At 39.4% G+C, this 18,395-nt stretch overlaps 1 protein-coding gene across 5 annotated transcripts in view; it reads right to left on the reverse strand.

Moving 5' to 3' along the window:
• mei1 (meiotic double-stranded break formation protein 1) overlaps positions 1 to 18,395 on the reverse strand; it is an 83,567-nt gene that overhangs the window by 45,223 nt on the left and 19,949 nt on the right. For 4 of the 5 annotated variants that reach the window (XR_437165.2, XM_006797941.2, XM_006797940.2 and 1 more), the window contains exons 1-8: positions 14,463 to 14,514; positions 13,896 to 14,053; positions 13,574 to 13,697; positions 11,782 to 11,832; positions 8,434 to 8,507; positions 7,337 to 7,442; positions 2,808 to 3,017; positions 1,208 to 1,386 (exon numbers count right to left, since the gene is read on the reverse strand). Coding sequence is in view for 4 of the 5 variants with exons in the window: in XM_006797941.2 (XP_006798004.2) it covers positions 1,208 to 1,386; positions 2,808 to 3,017; positions 7,337 to 7,442; positions 8,434 to 8,507; positions 11,782 to 11,832; positions 13,574 to 13,697; positions 13,896 to 14,039 (888 nt within the window). In the remaining variant the exon portion in view is untranslated. Of the gene's footprint in view, positions 1 to 1,207; positions 1,387 to 2,807; positions 3,018 to 7,336; positions 7,443 to 8,433; positions 8,508 to 11,781; positions 11,833 to 13,573; positions 13,698 to 13,895; positions 14,054 to 14,462; positions 14,515 to 18,395 lie in introns of those variants that run through there. The other variant, XM_087839612.1, reaches the window with a different exon arrangement.

Raw genomic sequence — 18,395 nt, forward strand, 5'->3', positions numbered from 1 at the left:
TAATGATTTATTGGCTGCAAACTGACAAACAGCCTTAAAACTTTATCAACATACAGAAAACACCATTTAAAGTTTTAAAGTATCGTGTCACATTTAACCTTTGACCTCTCCTTCAAGGCCAAGAGACTGATCTGAAGTTTAAAGAGATAATAATGCTATACAGATTTATTTATGTTTCTTGGTGCCATTGTCGATATACAGGGAAGTATATTTTGGTATTCTAAATATTACGTTTGTTTGACCTCTGACCTCTTTTTTAAGGTCAAACTTTCAGAAAATCTCTTTTCTCTTTAAAACTCTGCTTAAAATTATGCTGCCTGTTTGCATTGGCACCAATCAGGCAATGATATTGGTGTATAGTTTGTATCTAAATATCATGTCACCTTTGACCCTCGTTTCATTCAAGTTGACCCTAGAATGTGTTAAATACTGTCAAGAGAAAGAGAACAAGCTGCCTAGTTAGCTAGAAATATATAATAAGCTCAAATTATTCATGTTCATTTATTTACAAATCAGTACTTATCATCCATCACCTACTCCTACATAATGTTTGCGTAATCAAAGTAAACATCTGTCATGCTACCTTTATCTGAGTCTTACTGCACTAAAAACTTCATAAAGTAGGTTTAAAAAGAACAAAGAAAAAAATGAAAAAATAAATAATATAATACTATTCCCCTAAAAGTAAATCCAGGCCTCAGAGTGAAGTGCCTTGGCAGAGTGCTTCTTGTTTTCGTTTGAATATGTTAAAGTCTGGAGCTACAACATATTGACTCATGTACCGAGGGGGGGATTTATACTTTTGTAAATTCCACACAGAAATGGATTAGGTGCAGATTATATACGGCTGAGGGTGTAGTCGTTTCACCGACAACCAATCCAAAAACAGTGCTGGTCTGACGTCACAGCGTTGATTATTTAGTTAAGAGTTTCATTTAGAAGCAACACATTAGAGAACAGAGCCCTCCATAAAACCTCCCAACGTCATCAGCTGTTCTGTAATGTGAGTCATCACTGAGAAAATCTAACGAGATGTAAACTACACAATGATTTCCCAGACATGAACCACAAATATTTGTCCAGGGTAAAACCCCACTGAATCCCTATTCAAAGGCACAATAATCCAGGATTAGAACTTCTTGTTATGATTATCGTCAGAGCCAGAATGCAGGTCTTGGGGATGAGAGCAGGATGTTTGGACAGAGACCTTTTTCAGTATGAGAGGCAGAAGGCAGTGGTCAGGGGGCTGTTGGTCTTGGTTTTGGCTGAGGCTCTGGCTGTTGTTGGCGAGGATGTCCTCGTTCTCATCGCACATGACCTGACAGCTCAGGCTGTTCATCAGAACTGACACAGCATCAGCCAGATGCACAAGCTGTGACAGCAGGCCTAACAGATGAAAGACAAGCTGTTACAGATACTAATGACACAGATCAGAAGTTTTAAACACGATGCAAAGTTTATACAAAGGCCTAAACATGGCTGAGATCTACACATGCATGTGCTGATAAATACATTCATGTTTTGTCTGGTTTCTTTTTAAATTTAGAATAAAAGGTGCACAAATATTACCTACAGCGTCAGTGTCACCATTGAAAATCTCCGCCATTAATTTGATAATAAACTGGGCTATTTCAAATATCACAAAGGGAAGTTTTATATAAGATAATCATTTGTAAATATTAAACACCTTCTATAATAATAAAAGTCTCATGGTGAGGGATTTCCTCAGACTCAGCACCGATTCGTAATCATAAAAATGCAAAAATGCAACTTCCCAAAGTGCAACATTATTAAAATAATCTTACTTATATATTGTAGCCATTTCCAAATGCTAAAGAAAATTAATAATACCTCCTGCTTCTTCCATCATGTTGCTGCTATCGTAGGTAAGCTTGCTGGTATTAAACTAATAACAACAGTTCAGCCATGTTTACTTTGCAATTGCAAACCAACCTCTATTTCAAACCTGCTGTGCAACACATTTTTCTCCCAAGTTATTACAGTGGCATACATTCCAACTTTAAATTTCCGGGAGATAATGACTCATGTGCCACTCCTGTCTTATTTTTCGTAAATGTCTGTACCTAATGTAGATCTCAGTTCTGGTTATCACCAAACCGCACACTGCAAGCTTATTGTCCTTATAAGTCAAAGCTCCTCCAGATAGCAGGACTCTTTCATCTCCACATAATCCTCCCTCTTTCTCCATATAGCTTCGCTCTTAAGGAGATTTGGGGAATTTAGGGAAGAAAACAACCCTTTTTGTTATTATTAAGCCGTACAAAGTAAGGGAAATTTCTTAAATTACATTTTTTTTTTCAGTTCGAAAGGCAGATGTCAAATGACCACATTGCCATTCAAATAAGTCCTCGGCCGTCTTCTCTCAGCCAGCAGGGAGTGAAATTTTGCTTCATACATTGCTACAAATTCACAACCTCTCTTTTAATCTCACCAAGATCCTTGTTTTTAAGGCTTGAATAACAAAAATCTACATAATCAGACTTTTAGATGGTAGAAAACCAATTTCACTCTAGTTAGGTATCAGTTTAATTCGCACTTCAAAAACGCAAATATATGCAATTTTTCATTTAAGCAGCTACTGATGTAGTCAATTATACTTTTAAAAATCTGAAACTGAATGCCTTGAGATTACTTTATGATCATCAATTCTCATTTTCCCAACATGCTGTATCAAATTACATCGACATTAGTTTATCCATCTTGTAAAATATATAATGTTATAAAAGGATTTGTTTAGAAAAAAAAGAAAACTCATAAAATGCATTCAACCAAAATATTTTTCTCACCGACACAATCTCTGAGGAGCTGTGGGGAGCTGGCATTGGCTAATGTTTTCAGCAACACATTACACACTCTGTCCCTAACAGCAGAAGGCAAGGACTGGGCTGCTGAGCCCCCAGGAGCTCCAAGCAGTTGGAGCCACACATACACCACTGCACCCTTCAGTGCTTCGTCTGGGAAAAGCAGCGCTGAGCACAGGCGGTCTAACAGGGGCACTGGTGGAGAGAAATGGAAACAGGTAAGTACTTAGAGCACAAGTAAGACACAGGCATAATCATGTGGTATAGTTGTTAAGTGTCTGTATGCTGTTGTGAAGCAGCTACTTTATTAGGTACACCTGTTTAATTGCTTGTTAACACCGTTATCTAATCAGAGAGCAGAAACTCAATGCATTTAGAATAACAAGAAAGCTTTGAGCTGATAGGAAGACAACAGGAACTCAAATAACCACGTTCCAGCCAAGGTATGCAGAAAATCATCTTTGAATTCACAACATGTTGAACCTTGAAGCAGATGGGTTAGAGCAGCAGAAGACTACACCGGGTGCCACTCCTGTCAGCTAAGACCAAGAAACTGAGCTTAAAATTTACAGTGACTCACCAAAACTGGACAACAGAAAATTGGGCGAATATTGGCTGCAACATTTACATGTTGGGTCAGAATTTGGCATAAACAACATAAAATCATGTTGTTTACCTTCTCTCATGGGCTCAGGCAGGCAGTGGTGGATGGTATGGAGGATATAATTTCTTGGCACACTTTAGGCCTTTAAGTACCAAGTGAGCCTCATTTAAACACCACAGCCTCCCTGAGTATTGTTGCTGTATTGTCTATTCATTTATGACCTCCATGCAACATCTTCTAATGGCTGCTTTGAGCAGGTTTAGACGATAACTCATAAAGTTCAGATCATCTCAAACCGGTTTCTTGAACATCAGAATCAGATCACTGTACTCAAATGGCCCCACAGTCACCAGATCTTAATCCAATGGAGCACCTTTGGGATGTGGTGTAACAGGTTATTAACATCACAGATGTGGACCAACAAATCCACAGCAGCTGTGTGATGCTATTACGTCAGTATGGACCAAATCTCTGTGTTATGTTTCAAGCACATTGTTGAATCTATGAAGATTTAAGGAAGTTTTGGAATCAAAAGGGGGTCCAAGTACTCAGTACTATCGAGGTGTACCTAATAAAGCTGCTGATAAGTGCATAAATAGACGTATAATTGCAACATCATGTGACATTTCAATTACCCAGAAAGACATCTGCGAGTATGTACAGAAATGCAGGAAAATAAGAGAAACCCAGAGGTGAAGTAATTGCATTACTGTGAGAGAAGACACCACAAAAGGACAGTGAGATTACAAAATGGAAAAAGTGCAAACTGCTGGGAACAAGGTGGAGAGTTTCAACTTTAGCTATGACAGACAACGGTGGACCCAGCGTCGGAGGGAAAATTGCCTTGAAGATGAAAGGGTTGAAGATTGGCAATTGCGGGAGAGAGCGGAGTTAAACAGCAGATGAGAGTGTGAGCAGACTAGATTAAAAAACTATGTAGGCGTAGATTGGAGCATAAAAATATAAAAACACGAGTACTTTTATAATTATTTTCACAAAATAATTTGAACCCTAACATTAGTTTGTTGCTAGGAGAACTTAATTACTCATGATTTTCTCATTTATGCATCAATGTAAATAAAAGGGCAACAAATAAAGAATTTAGTGTGAACACACCAGTATACGCGATGGCAGGTGAGACACAGGCAGGAGACAGAAGTGGCTAAGGAGAGGTGAAAGAGTCAAATATGTCTAAAACAGCGACAATGAGAATAGTTACACAGCGGATAAGAGCACAAAGCAACACGGGACTCAGTGAGTGTCGAACATGGGGAGAAAGAGACAGAGATGACAGAGCAGGAGAGCCAAATCCAAGCCAGCTGCTCTCTGGAGCAGATCAAAACCCATGTGAAGCAGAAGAAGCTCCCAGACATGTTTGATTAAACCGAAATATATGAGGCGGCCAAGATGACAGCAAAGCATAAAGAGAGAAGCGGTGGGGGTGGGGGAGAAGAAGGGAAAAGAGGTAGAGGGGGTGGTAACTCCTCCACAGACAGAGGATAAAAAATGTAGGGAACAAAATATGAGCTGCAAAAGAACAGATGAGAAATAAAACGACGTGCTGCTGTTTAATGCCACTTAATGAGAAAGAAACAAACACGGGGGGAAGCACGGCAAACAGACGAAAAGAGCAAAAGTTCATTTCTGTTTACCTTGCTTAGTGTTTGGCTGCCCTACTCTGATGCTTTGAACTACCGCTCAGCTCATCTTCTGATCCGCTTTCTACAGTATTTAACCATCACTTTGCACTTGTTGCTTCACCCTGCTTCCTCTTTCTTGGTCTATTGAAAACATTTTAGTTTCTCGATATTTTTGCAAGCACTTTCTAAAAAAAATGTCTTGTGAAAAGTCTTAGCATAAAAAAGTGCTTGCAAAAAAACAAAAACAAAGCGGAAATGCTGAATGCTGAGATGATGCAAAGTTATAGAAATCATGAAACCTGCCATTTAACTGTTTAATTTTAGATGGCTGATATTTTACATATCAGCTTGTGAGAAATTTTTTTTAACTTGCACTATTGTCCTTTCCTTCTTTCATCCCTCTTGTTATCTCTTTTTGCCTTTGCCACTTTTCTTATCCGTTTCATCTTCCCTGTTTTGTCTGTATCCGCTCCTCAGTCAGTATCAGCAATACAGAAATCGAAGAGAAAATTCTGGAAGAGAAAAGTCAACGAGTGAGGACAAAAAGAGGGGTTAATCAGTCAGAAAGACAGGCAGCCAGTGAGTCAGAGACAGAGGGAAATCTCCTGGGTGCTCTGGGCTTGTGTTGTCATTGCCTTGCTGTTGTCGTTAGTCCAAACAACCCCACAGAGACTTGGTGAGTGACAGGCCACAGACAGGCACACACAGTCAATAGTGGCAGCCCACATCTTGCATCAACATTGTAACAACTCACCACTACCTGCAGCTGCTGGAGGGAGCTTGAAAAACTCATGAAAATACATGAGAGGTGGACACACATAGCATAATAAAATAAGTACGGTGGCTGCCTTTTTGGCATAAGGATCACATTCGCGCTCAATCGTAAAGACAAGCAGTCAGGCGTGACACAAACACAGCACAATGCACACACGAACACGAAGCTGATTGACAAAGCCTAATAAGCACTGTGGAAAAATGATTCGGAGAGTACAAAGATATCGTACAGGTGGTTGTAAAAGAGATTAAATCAACAACTGTGCGTTGGGGGAGGAGTATCTTTTCAGCTTGCTATACTACAGCTTTGTACCTAGATAAATACATTCATATAGACGGGGAGATTCAGGGAAAAGGCTCGGATGAACATTTGCAGTATTTGTAGCTTTTGCTATTTTACTTTCAGCAGGTGCTGGTATGGGATTGGCTATGCAGATGGAATTTTAAGGTTGGTTATCTCGGTGCAGCTGGAGAGCAATTGAAAAGGTCATAACAGCTAGAGAGATTGAATTGAGAGAGTTCAGGGAAAAGGATATGGAAGATAGACTTGTGTGATTTTTTTCTAATTTCTTAGAGGCAGAGGAGGTGGAATAGGGCACAGCATGAGAAAGCTAGTTTCAAAAGTAGACATAATACAGCTATTTCCATCAGCTAATTTTCTTATCCAACTAGGGGACTCAGGAGGCTGTAGCCTGTCTGAGCTGGTATAGAGCGTCCTGGACATGTCGCCAATACATGCAGACAATGCTTTCCATGTATCTTGGATACAGTTTAAGAAGATCAATATAGGCTACGGTGACTGAAATGTAGATTTGTCTCTCTAAGATAAAAGAGATCAGGAAAATTATGTATTCCTTTATATCTTCCTCTTCCACTTCAGGTGAACTCTACATTTCGAACACATTCTTGGATCTTAGCCCCTGAAAATAATACATTTTTAATTCAGTTTCTGCCTCTCCAGTGCCACAGTGAAGAGTGAAATAGAGACTGCACAGTAAGCTACCTGAAACCTGACCGATCCTGTCTCAACTGCATTTTTAAAAACTGACCTGAATCAACGCACGTCATCAATTTCTTGCAGATACTCTATACGTTCCCCGAAAGGCAAATGAATGTCTTTGCTATACAAAGGGGTCAGTGGCTGTGGCCTGCTACACAGCAGTATGTTTGCAGTTTAAAAAGTATTTAGCACCGGATTATAAATCTCAATGAGAGGAATTCATGAAGCATGGACTTTGTAAATAAGTCTAGTGCTGGTAAAAACAAAGGGGAAAAATTATGCGTTGCTTACAACATTTCCAAGAACTGTTTATCACTTGCCACATGACGAGATAAAGTTCACGCTCGTGTTGAGAGACGAGCTTACTGATGTACCTTTCTTGATAATGGACTGTAAAGAAAATATAAACAAGGATAAAAACAGACTACTACTACTAGGGGCTACGTGTCCCTGTATTACTCTGAGGTCTCACTGAGTGTCATTTCCAGCGTCTCACCATAATGAGTCACAAGGCTCTGGGACACAGTAGGGGCAGCTTTTATTAGGTTACCCAAGAAGCTGAATGTAGGCAGGAAATGCTTCACACTGAGCTGCTCACTAAGCTAGAAAGAGAACACACAAAAAAATCATCAGTAAACTCACACACACACACACACACACACAGTAATATAAAGGAAATCGTAATGCATTAGATCATAAAGCTCTACAACATCAGTTTGCACAGGTGTCTTAAAGCTAAACTTTTATTTTAATGGTAGGTTAAAAAAAATCTTCAAAATGACCAAAATATATTTTAAAACTACTACAACAACCTGAATATCATATATGTTATTAACCACTTAAGTTTTTTATTTCCACTCGATAAAAAGTCTCTGAAATTATTCAGCGAGAGCTCCACAACAGTAAGGCCAAGCACACACGACCATGAGCTCAGAGGATTAGAGACACTCGAGAGATTTTCGCCTCCTTGTCTCCCATCACCAGCTTTGAGTGAGGTAGGAAACACTCTATCAAAAGCTGACATTTTTATTTCCACCAAATACCAACTGCAAATTGGGGAATTAATAATGGGTAAGTAAACACTGTTGTTAATGATCATGTCAAAACAAATCCTACAACTGCAACTCTACCAAATCTGGTGCAAGAAAAATGAAGCATAATAACGCTAGGCCACTTCCATGCATAGCGATACACAGAAGAAGGGTTAATCTGAGCCAAGTGCTTGTGTGTTTAAACTGAAAAAAATAATAATTTCTTCCACTAACAGTTTGTGTCAAAACTTCTAATCAAGCTCTGTTCTTGTAGCATAAATGAGACTTGTCTGCTGTGGCTGGTGTTATATTTTTCTGTCATCATCAGTATACACAGCTATACTGTTTTCCACCTGCAGCAGAATGAGCCTTCTCCATTACTGTCTCCCCCTGAGGTGACACAACAGCAGCAAGAGGGAGACAAGCACACTGTCTGTTTACTGAACAGCCTTGGGAGAGTATGACGGTAGTTACACAAGTGCTATTAAATTTTTTAAGATGTTGGGCATGTTCTTCTGCCTGCGCGTGCACATGAGTAGGAGCGTTTCTCTATTTGTCTTACCTGTTTGTGTATCTCATCCAAAACGAAGCGAAATGACAGCTCGCTCTGGAGCTCCAGGAGTAGCTGAACCAGCACTGACGCAAGTAAACACACACACACAAATGTATGCATTTACACAGGGAGATTAAAAAAAAACAGAGAGGTGTATTCATTAAATAAACATCACAGATAAGTGCAGTTTCACACTTTCGCACAGTCACTGCAATTACGAGACAGAGAAAATCAAAACAGTCAATGTTAATAAAAAATCCAGGTGTATAATTTTTGAAGTTTTAAATTATCCTTCAGAATCTTCTACCACTGCTTTAGAAATATGCATGCGATTAAATGATTCAAACAGGAATTTACTTAAATATGAAGTGCCTTTAAATAATGGTAGTTAAGGAATTTGTGTTACATAAGGCCTCAATGTCGCTAGTGAAAAATGTGCATTCCCTGACTGTGGGGAGGGTTGTGCACTGAAAACTTTGCCATGGTTGGCAGCAGATTGGTGTGGTTGCTCATTACGGTGCAGTCACTGTTTATTCCGAGCAGTAGTGAAACTTGAAGAAGTGCAATGCAAGCTGGGAATGCAGAAAGTAAAGGTTGTGCCTTAATGCTGCCTGCAACCAACACAGTTCAAAAAGTGCAAGTCTGCAGAGAAGACAGCTTCTTACATGCTAACTGCAGCAATCTGCTAGCAACAAAAGGAACTGCAAGGAGATTTTTGGTGCAGCACTGTACACCCTCAATTACACCCTGCTGACTGCCAGGAACCTCCAGCAAACCACTTGCTACCTGTCAGAGAATACAGTTGCCAGCGTTCACTGACCAGTCTCTGGGTCTGTATGAAGGTAGCTTTAGCAATTAGTTTCACAGCAACTGCCAGCAACCTCCAGCAATTTCTTACAGCCCTTTCTTTAAGCCCTTACCAATCATTTCTACCGATCAGTGTTAATCAGTATCAGATAAATGTGCCATTATTTTACAGCATACTGACATTTTAGAGCTGGCGTCTAATGTGACATTAGCGCCCTGGAGCTCCAGTGGCTCCATGGTTCATGTGTCACATGATGAAGAGTGAGCTCAGGGCATAAGTAGTGCTAGAAAACAATATCATGTTAGGTGGAAGGTTTAAAAAGCTTTTTTTAAGGTCTAAAAAAAGTGATGGACAAACAGGGATTAGCATTGTCGTGAGTACGTATGGAGAATGTTTGTGTTACTTTTCTCCCTGCCAAAAGGGAAAGGCAAAAGTCCCATACTGCAAACTAAACATAACATTTGGGGCAAGTTCAATTTGAAAACTGTGCAAGACATAATGATACGTATGCAGGTAGAACCTGTTTCCATTAAAGGATGTGCACTATGCTATGAGTTGTGGTATATTTCCATTATTGGGTGTTATACAAGCGTTATCCAAACAGTACTGACATATATTAAACCCTGTCATAGGGCTGTGCGATATGACCAAAATCTCATATCCCGATATAAGATATCTATCATCCCGGTAACGATATAAATCACAAAAATTTAACATTTTCTGTAAATTCTGTGAATCTCGGGCAGCTCGACTTGCGTAAAGTGTTTTCAGCTGGGCGCTGTGTACCTGGAGTTGAGACTTTTAACCCATGCATGAAGACATAGGTTGTAACGGCCGCCTTTTTCTTTGTATTTATTACATGGCGTGCTGCAGGGAAAAGCCTGTTCTAACGTTTGAGTCTAAGGTTTATTTTTTTAGTACCTAACGCCTCTTTTTTGCTTCTCATCCGTAAAAACTCTGCATACTCTTTCACATAATTTATTTTATTTTGAAAAGTCTCAACAGGATCTTGAGCTTTATTGTGAAAGGTTAATATGCAAAACAAACAAGTGGACGGAGCCACGCCAATGTTTTACCGTCGTGGTTGCAAACAACAAAAACAGTCGCTTGTCCGTCCATAGTGTGGTCATATTAAATATAAGAGACAGAGAGAACTTTAACAAATTAATATAGCCACTACAGTGACCATCAAAACCATGAAAAAATATTGCCGTAAACAGTTTATTTTGCAACACCACAAAAAAACGATAGCGTAATCTGAAAAACTAGATGTTTTTATATCGTCATCCGATGTATATCGTTATATCGAAAAAGGCAGTGTACCAAATAAATAAACTGCAATAGATGCAACATCTCAGGGTGTTTAATGCATCGGTTTACCTCTCAGTTACAACGCAAGTTCTCATTAAGCAGATGAACAATTCTGTGAAGGTTATAGGCTTTCTTTCTCCTTCTTTCTTATCTCCTCACACTATGACTGCATTATTTATAGCGCTCAAGTGATTTACAAAACGTGTGCTTTAGACACTGTCTGTGCAGAAACCAAATGCAGTGTCACATTTTAAGTACTCTTCTAACTGTTACAGAAAAGCAGTCCCTTGGGCATTTTTAAGACATAAAGACGTAAAATCATTCTGTCATTTGATTTGCAGCCATAGGTCCAGGCTGCTGGGGGATTCCCATGATGCACTGAGTGTTTTTTCTTCAGTTACCTTTTTCACTCATGATGCATTTATATACCTGCATTTAATTAGCTATTACTCATCTCTGGCTCTCTTTCACAGTATGTTTCTGTCCTGTCTTCATCTGCTCACCCCCAACCGGTCGCGGCAGATGACCGCCCCTCCCTGACTCTGGTTCTGCTGGAGGTTTCTTCCTGTTTAATGAAAGTTTTTCCTTCCCACTGTTGCAAAAGCACTTGCTCATAGGAGGTTCATATGATTGTTTGGGTTTTCTCATGTATTATTGTTTGTTCTTTACCTTACAATATAAAGCACCTTGAGGCAACTGCTGTTGTAATATGGTGCTATATAAATAAAATAAAAGTGAATTGCACTGAATTAATTTGGACTTACTAAAAATGTTTTAGCATTTTTGAAAGGCTGCAATGGGAAAATCTGTCTGAGTGTTTGAAAGTGAGACTTTGCCACGAGGCCAAGATTGAGGATACAGAATAATCTGCATTTGGCTGCCCAAATAAACTAATTAAGTACAAAGAGAAATTCGCATTTCAGCTTTGAAGAAGTAGCAGTGAAAGATTATCTACTCGTGGAATGACGTCAAAGCCTCCATGTGGAGTCAAAGATCGCCTTAGCCACCAGCACTGACCATTATCAGCAAGAAGGCTTATGTGTATCCTCCAAAAAAACCCCACCGACTGTGTGTGTGTGTATGTGTTCACAAAAACAACTGCATAGAAGGGCTCCATCTATGTTTGTGTGAGTGCAATGTGAGCACGAGTCTGTACATACAGTGTGTATGTGTGTTTTCCTGAGCACACACAGACACACAAGCATACATCACCAAACAAGAAAGAGGCATCTCTTCACCTTGGTCAACCTTCTCCAGAGTTACAGGGTCCTCTGCAGTTTGAAGCATCCCTGGGGACAGAGAAGATATGACAGAGCAGATTTTAAAAGGCATACTTCAAAAACCACATGCACTCTTGCTTCTGCACAGAAGTACAGGAGGAAGAAATTTAATGTCATTATGCAAAAAAAAAAAAGGATGAAATAGGACAAAATAGAAAATACAAATTACAGAGACATTAGATGGGGCTTCATGCTAATAAAGATCTATTTGATCATACTGTACAGGGTACTCTACCTTGCATTAGCTTTGCTGGACATCCAAGATAAAGTACTATCTTAAAAGCATGTTAAAAAAAACCAACTCAGTGTAGTGATGAATGTAAGGCATATTTTTTATTGGATTATGCTCAGATGGAGAAGCACAATTCATGCAGACAATCCCACAAGAACTCTAATAGCTCTTTTAACGTCTTGTCAGATTGGTCAGAGCTTTTATGGCTTAGCATTTTGCCACACATCCTCTTATTGTGCTAATTTGATTAGAGCTTAAATGGTTTCAACATAGCACTTAATGCGGCAACCTAATAATCCTCCAATGAGGAAGTTATCAATAAAACCCTCGGATGATCTAGCATTAAAAAAACATACAGAGGTTCAATTATAGCAGTGTAACATTTGCAATAGAGGAGTCAGTAATTTAGTGTTGTGAGGATAATGAAACACAATGCAGGTCTATATATTAACAGTCTTACTGGCTCCACTGGGATTTTCACGGCACTGGTGACTTTACATATAACCAACATAAAGCTTAAGGACTAACTCATTCCATATTTAAAGATCCTCAAAAATTATTGCTGTCATGTCATCCGATATGTTGACACAGAGAATTATTCACGGTACAGGAGTCAAAATAACTTACGCTACAACTTAAATGCAAACAAGAAATCACAAATAATGAAAGTCTTGATAGTTTTATATGTTATATACTTTTGTTAATAGCTTGTATTTTGTGTCTTTAAATCAAACATTTCAGAAATAATTTCAGAAACCCCGTCATAGTTAAAAGCAAAGCTGTCCACTAGCCTGCAGCCCATGCTAATGATTTTTTTTTTCGGTGGCTACTTAGTTTGATGATTCCATCTATGAAATGAGATTTAATGTGGCTGTCATTAAAAATGAAAATCGGTTACATATACAGCACTTAATTAAGGCCCAAATTACTGCATCACATCAAAGTCACAAATCAGTATAATGGTTTAATCACACCACCGATGACAAGCACACTTCTCCAAAGAAAGGAAAAGTAGTAAACTCAAGGTTAACTGCATTATCGGCATGGATCTTTTTTTTTTTTTTTTAAATGAAATCAACCCAAAAACTATTATGTTCAGTAGTGTGAATATTTCTGTACCGTGTTCTGGTTGATTGCTAAGATCAATTGTTCCCTCTGTTCAGCCTGACCTTGCAGAAAAGCTGTAATGCGACTGCACCACCAATACAACAGTGGACTAACACAGTGGTGATTAGCTTCAAGGAGTGCAAATGTTAAACAATCAAGCTCGAGCTAGTGAGAAAACAGCCAGTGATGGTTAGGACTGTCAGTACTGACTGAAGGTCTGTGCACTGCAATAGTACTGTTGATGCTCCTTGTTTTCTAAGTGCATTCCAGTCTGATTTTGCCTACCTAGCATAAAACGGTTTGCACCTTTAGAGAGATAGCAAGTGAGAGGTGAAAGTCCAGCTCTTCACATTCGCCCTTGCTAGACATTCCTTCTGTTTGTAATCTGCTGCATGTGTTACTATTTCTCACCCAATAGTTTGGCTGTAAAATGCAGACAGACTCTGTGGTCTTGTTGGAGCAGCTCTCTCAAAGCCCCCGGAGAACACTTCAGCACTCCACTTACACTGGACAAGGCAGAAGACTTCCTCACAGACTGCATCCCACAGACAAGCGTGTAGGAGGAGAGATATAGGAGGGTAAATAAAGCTCCCGCTGAGCATCAAGGGAAATTAACAGCATAATGCAATTTTCATACACATTTCCCAATCCCTCCTAAAGGTTGTGCAAGATAATGTAAAGCCACAGCAAACAGCTACAACATGGAGATGTATATAAATATATTTCTTCTCACTGCTATGTCTTCATCGTCAATCATTTCAATGAGGCAGGCCACACAGAGCAGCAGCCCGCCTCCCTCCACAGGCCCAAGGCGCCTACTCCACTTTGGGTCATGTCTGAAGTGGATCTTCTTGCAAACTATGTCCCTGCTTGTCATCCTATTTGTTTTGCCTGTTCAGACAGAAAGACCACAACACCATTTTATACAAAACTGCAGGCGAGCAAAAGTGCTAGCAAGCTATTGTATTACCTAGCGCTACATGCTAACTATAATGTTAGCACTAGCTAAAGTTAATTTATGACTTAGCAAGCCATAATTTTCCTTAAAAACAGATGTTTTTGAAGATTTCTCTTAAAACCTTCAAAAACATCTGTTTTTAAGGAAAATTGTGGCCAGCTAAGTTATAAATTACCTAGCGCTACATGCTAACTATATTGTTAGCACTAGCTAGAGTTAATTTATAACTTAACTAGCCATGATTTTCCTTAAAAACAGATGTTTTTGAAGATTTCTATTAAAACAAATGCTATTGACAAACTCTAATAACCACAAAATATGTGTAATAAACTGTAAACTGACCTTTGCTAACAATATATATCAGACCGAACTGTGCAGAAATGATGGCTAAAGTCAAAACCCCAAACTTTATTGAACATTACAGTACAGTAGGTTACCAAAATAATTCCAAACACTGTTGTACTAATAAAAAATGCATTTATGATGTAAAACATTTTAATATTATAATGATACTATAAAAATTGATATTTATAAACAAATATATGATACAAAAACTTAAGATGTATATTTATTAAATAACTAAATTCTCCTGTGAAGCCTCCTTCAAAATTTACCTTAACGTTATGTGCTGGTTTTAAAATAAACAAAAAAAAGAGGCCAAAATCTGACAAAAAGATAACACAGGACAATATATTAATATCTTTAAGAGTGGTTTTACTCATATTAGCAAGTGTTATGTTGAAAGGTAACCTACCTTATTTAAAAACCACAAAAAGAGCTGGAACTGTACACACCCACATATCTGCAGATGACCTAATGGATTTATCTGTTATCTTTAAATGTGTATGATAATAAAAATGCAAATGAAACCACTCTGGAATAGTGCAAGTACATGACCATAGTTGTAAACTGGTTATATATGAATAACTTAATGTAAATGTATGAAAAAAAAGATAACATACAAAGATACAAGCATTTTTTCTGGTTGTTATTTCGCTCTTTTTACTAGAAAGATCCCTGTGTTGAACAATAGTGCATGAAGATAATGTTCTGGCAAATAATGATAATTATCTGAAATGCTATGATCATTTTTGCTGCAGTTATTGGAACTTTTCAATTTCGTGTACTTATGGGAAATGCTTGCCTCATCGTTACACTCATACTTGCTTTTTGTTTTGTTTTGGGGGTTTTTTTAAACATAAATTCACATGAAACAGCTGCTTAGGTCCCATATTTCTTGCTGATGAACATTGGAGCTCAGTACATTGTACTGCAATAATATTAAAAGTCCAATTAAATCAACAGTCTCTAACATTCAGAGGAAGCCTGATGGTGTATGTTTGAGCAAATCCATGCACAATTACCCTCACAATTATATATCAAAACCAATTTACCCTCCAAGGAATATCTTAGCTGATCGTTATGCTGAGACGTGTGTCTAAGTATCATTTAGCTGTGAAGGCCACAATTTGGTTATCACCATGACAACAAAAGCCTCTGGGCAACTGAGCCACTGTGTGATGATAGGTGTGTGGGGGCGAGTATCAGCTACTACCGACATGTCGATTTATAATCTCCCTCTGCTTCTCTTTAAGCAGAGTTCAGTGCGCATCAAAGCATCACACGTGTGGCCAGCTCAGCACTCCGCGCTTCTGTCTCTCAGTGACGGTGTAAATGAGTGCGCAGAGAGATAAACCCTCTCAGAGTTCAATATATGTAACCTTTGACAAATGTGCTGCGCTCCAGCAAACATATTTTAGGCAAAGTGTAGCTACTGCGCTGGGTCTGTGTGTGTGCAGGAAGTGGTCAGATGGTTTTGTTTCTTCTGGTTGACTGAGAAGAGTCAGACAAGATATCGGTTTATAAATTTGTGCCAGGACAGCAGCTAAATCCATCAGTCTGTGGCTTTTTATTTCCCCCCTGAGAGAGGCAAATATAACACAAAGAGACGGGGAGCCTTTCTCGCTGCTCAGGTAAACGGGATGCATAATCTGTCAACTTTATTTGACAACTGCTTTACATTTACTTCAAGGGGGCCGCGGTTCAGGGCGAAGACAAATGGTTTGGAAACAACTCCTTTCTCCTTTCTGAGCACAAGTGGGGGGGCATAGCATGAGAACAGTTTTCACACCGTTGCCTGGCCTTTCTTTCCCTTGTCTCGAACCACTTCCTCTGCCCCTGCGAACGCCATTAATGGGGGTGTTGTGGTAATCAAAAAATAGCTCTATAAATTTGTCCATTATCTTCAGCCTACGCTTGATCATATCACCAGCTTCCTTGCACTGTAACACGCTGTTACACAGAGGCAACAATTTTTATTTTCAGTAGTGGCTGGCATCATCAATTCACTGACTGCTCACAGCAATACACTGGCTAGGATTATCTACTCAAGGATCTGCGCTACTCATCACCCGGTAAACCTAAACAGAGTGTTTAAACCACAGCATCATTATATTGTTACTGAGCTCATTTACTTCAAATAAATAAACGGGCCACTTCATGTAAACCTAGCAGTGTTTTTATGACGCAACACTGCTTCTAAATATGTTCTCAAAAAAAGGAGAAAAAAAAAGTTTGGTTCAGAGAAATGATCGCAGATCGGAAGTGGGCGGAACGGGGAAAATGTGCGTGTGAGTCGGCTGTGGGAGGCTCGCCGGTCTGTCGCTCGTCTGTAGCGCTCAGGTGCGCTTCATCCTCACTCAGAGGTGAAAACTTTCCGAAACCGCTACCATGGATTATAAGATATCAGCAGGCAGTCATTTATGAAAATACAGTGAAATATGTTGAAGCATCGCGGCAGCGTCGGAGGAAAGCCCGATTAAAGCCGTTAAAGTCCTCTGTGACGGTAAGAGACCGAAAACTCTCAGTTATGTTTTTAACTCGGTGAAACGGGAACTTAAACTTTGGATGTTTGATCATTTGTGCTGTTTTTGTGGCTATAATGTGGCATACATTGCGTCACATGTTGGTTAGATATGATATAGCAAAGTTTTTTATACATATATTTAAAGTTTTATTTTAATAAGACCTATACATTTTCTCAAAATAGACCAAAATAGGCTTGCCTTCTGTTACTGTTTTCAAATTGAAACTTTTACTCTGAAACATAGCCTGTAAGATCGTTTATGTTCATTTTAATTTGTCCTGCTGCTGAATAATCAGAGAAGCACATATAACTTCAGTGTGCAGGCACAAAGTGAAGTCTTGTTTTAACAACAGCCCTTAAACTGAAACTCTTTGGGCCTCATTCGTACAAATTCATGTGTCCTGGTCTGATCCCCTAGTTGTGAAGTACTTCCACTCCACCAGTCCTGGTGGAGTGGAAGGACTGAAGACCCAGGCAAATGTGTTGCATTACTTCCTGGGGGATCTGAAATGTTAGTCATCAAATGTTTCCATAGAGCCACAGCAAACTCACAAACCGGAAAGACTTTTGCAAAATATGCAGCACACTCAGCTCTCTTGGCCACAGTACAGAGAGGTAAGAAAACCCCCCCAGTTTGAGACATGAAATAAAACCACAGTGAATCTATTGTATACTTTCTGTTTATGGGTCAGACTGGAGCATCTTACTCTTTAGCCTGCTTACATAACCGCTGTTTGCTAGACTGCAGGTTGAACATGTGCAAACACTTTTTCTTGTTTTGCCTTATCTTCAGGCAGACTCAAGAAAAAAGTAGAAGAAGAAAAAAAGCAAACAAACACTACGGCTCTCTAAATGACTCATCAGCACTTTCCACAGTTGATGTAAGGCAGAGTAAACAAATTGGGGAAGCTGCACCGACAACAGTGGCTGCTTTTACCCCTATAGTCCCGCATCCACGTATATAGACAGTGCAGGTACTGTGCGAGCTGTGATCTGCGACGTGACGTGTCACTCAGATGTCATCCTGGTCAAAGGCCCCAGGTGTTGTCCTCAGGTAGCACCAACCAGGGGAGTATTTGCTTTCAGACAAGGACAGCCACCAATGCTCAGCCCTGGGTCTGAGTGTCTCGCTTTCACAAAGATGCTTTTGATATAATAAGCTCAGGACAGTGATGCAAATCAAAACGGCACCGAGATCAGTTTTAACCTGGAGGACGGTGAAAAGAGAGGATAGACAGAAAGTGGCACTGAAAACGACCTGCTGACTGAAGAGGAGGGGGAATTTCAGACGGTGCCCAAAGTTAAAAAAACAAGCAAACTGCAAGACAGATTTTCATGCACAAAAACGTGACTGACTGTAATGATGCAAAGCCAATGGAATTGATAATGAACCATCATTACCGCGGTGG

This window comes from Neolamprologus brichardi, chromosome 4 (genome assembly GCF_056152115.1).
Source record: "Neolamprologus brichardi isolate AB-2024 chromosome 4, ASM5615211v1, whole genome shotgun sequence".
Lineage (NCBI taxonomy): Eukaryota > Metazoa > Chordata > Actinopteri > Cichliformes > Cichlidae > Neolamprologus > Neolamprologus brichardi.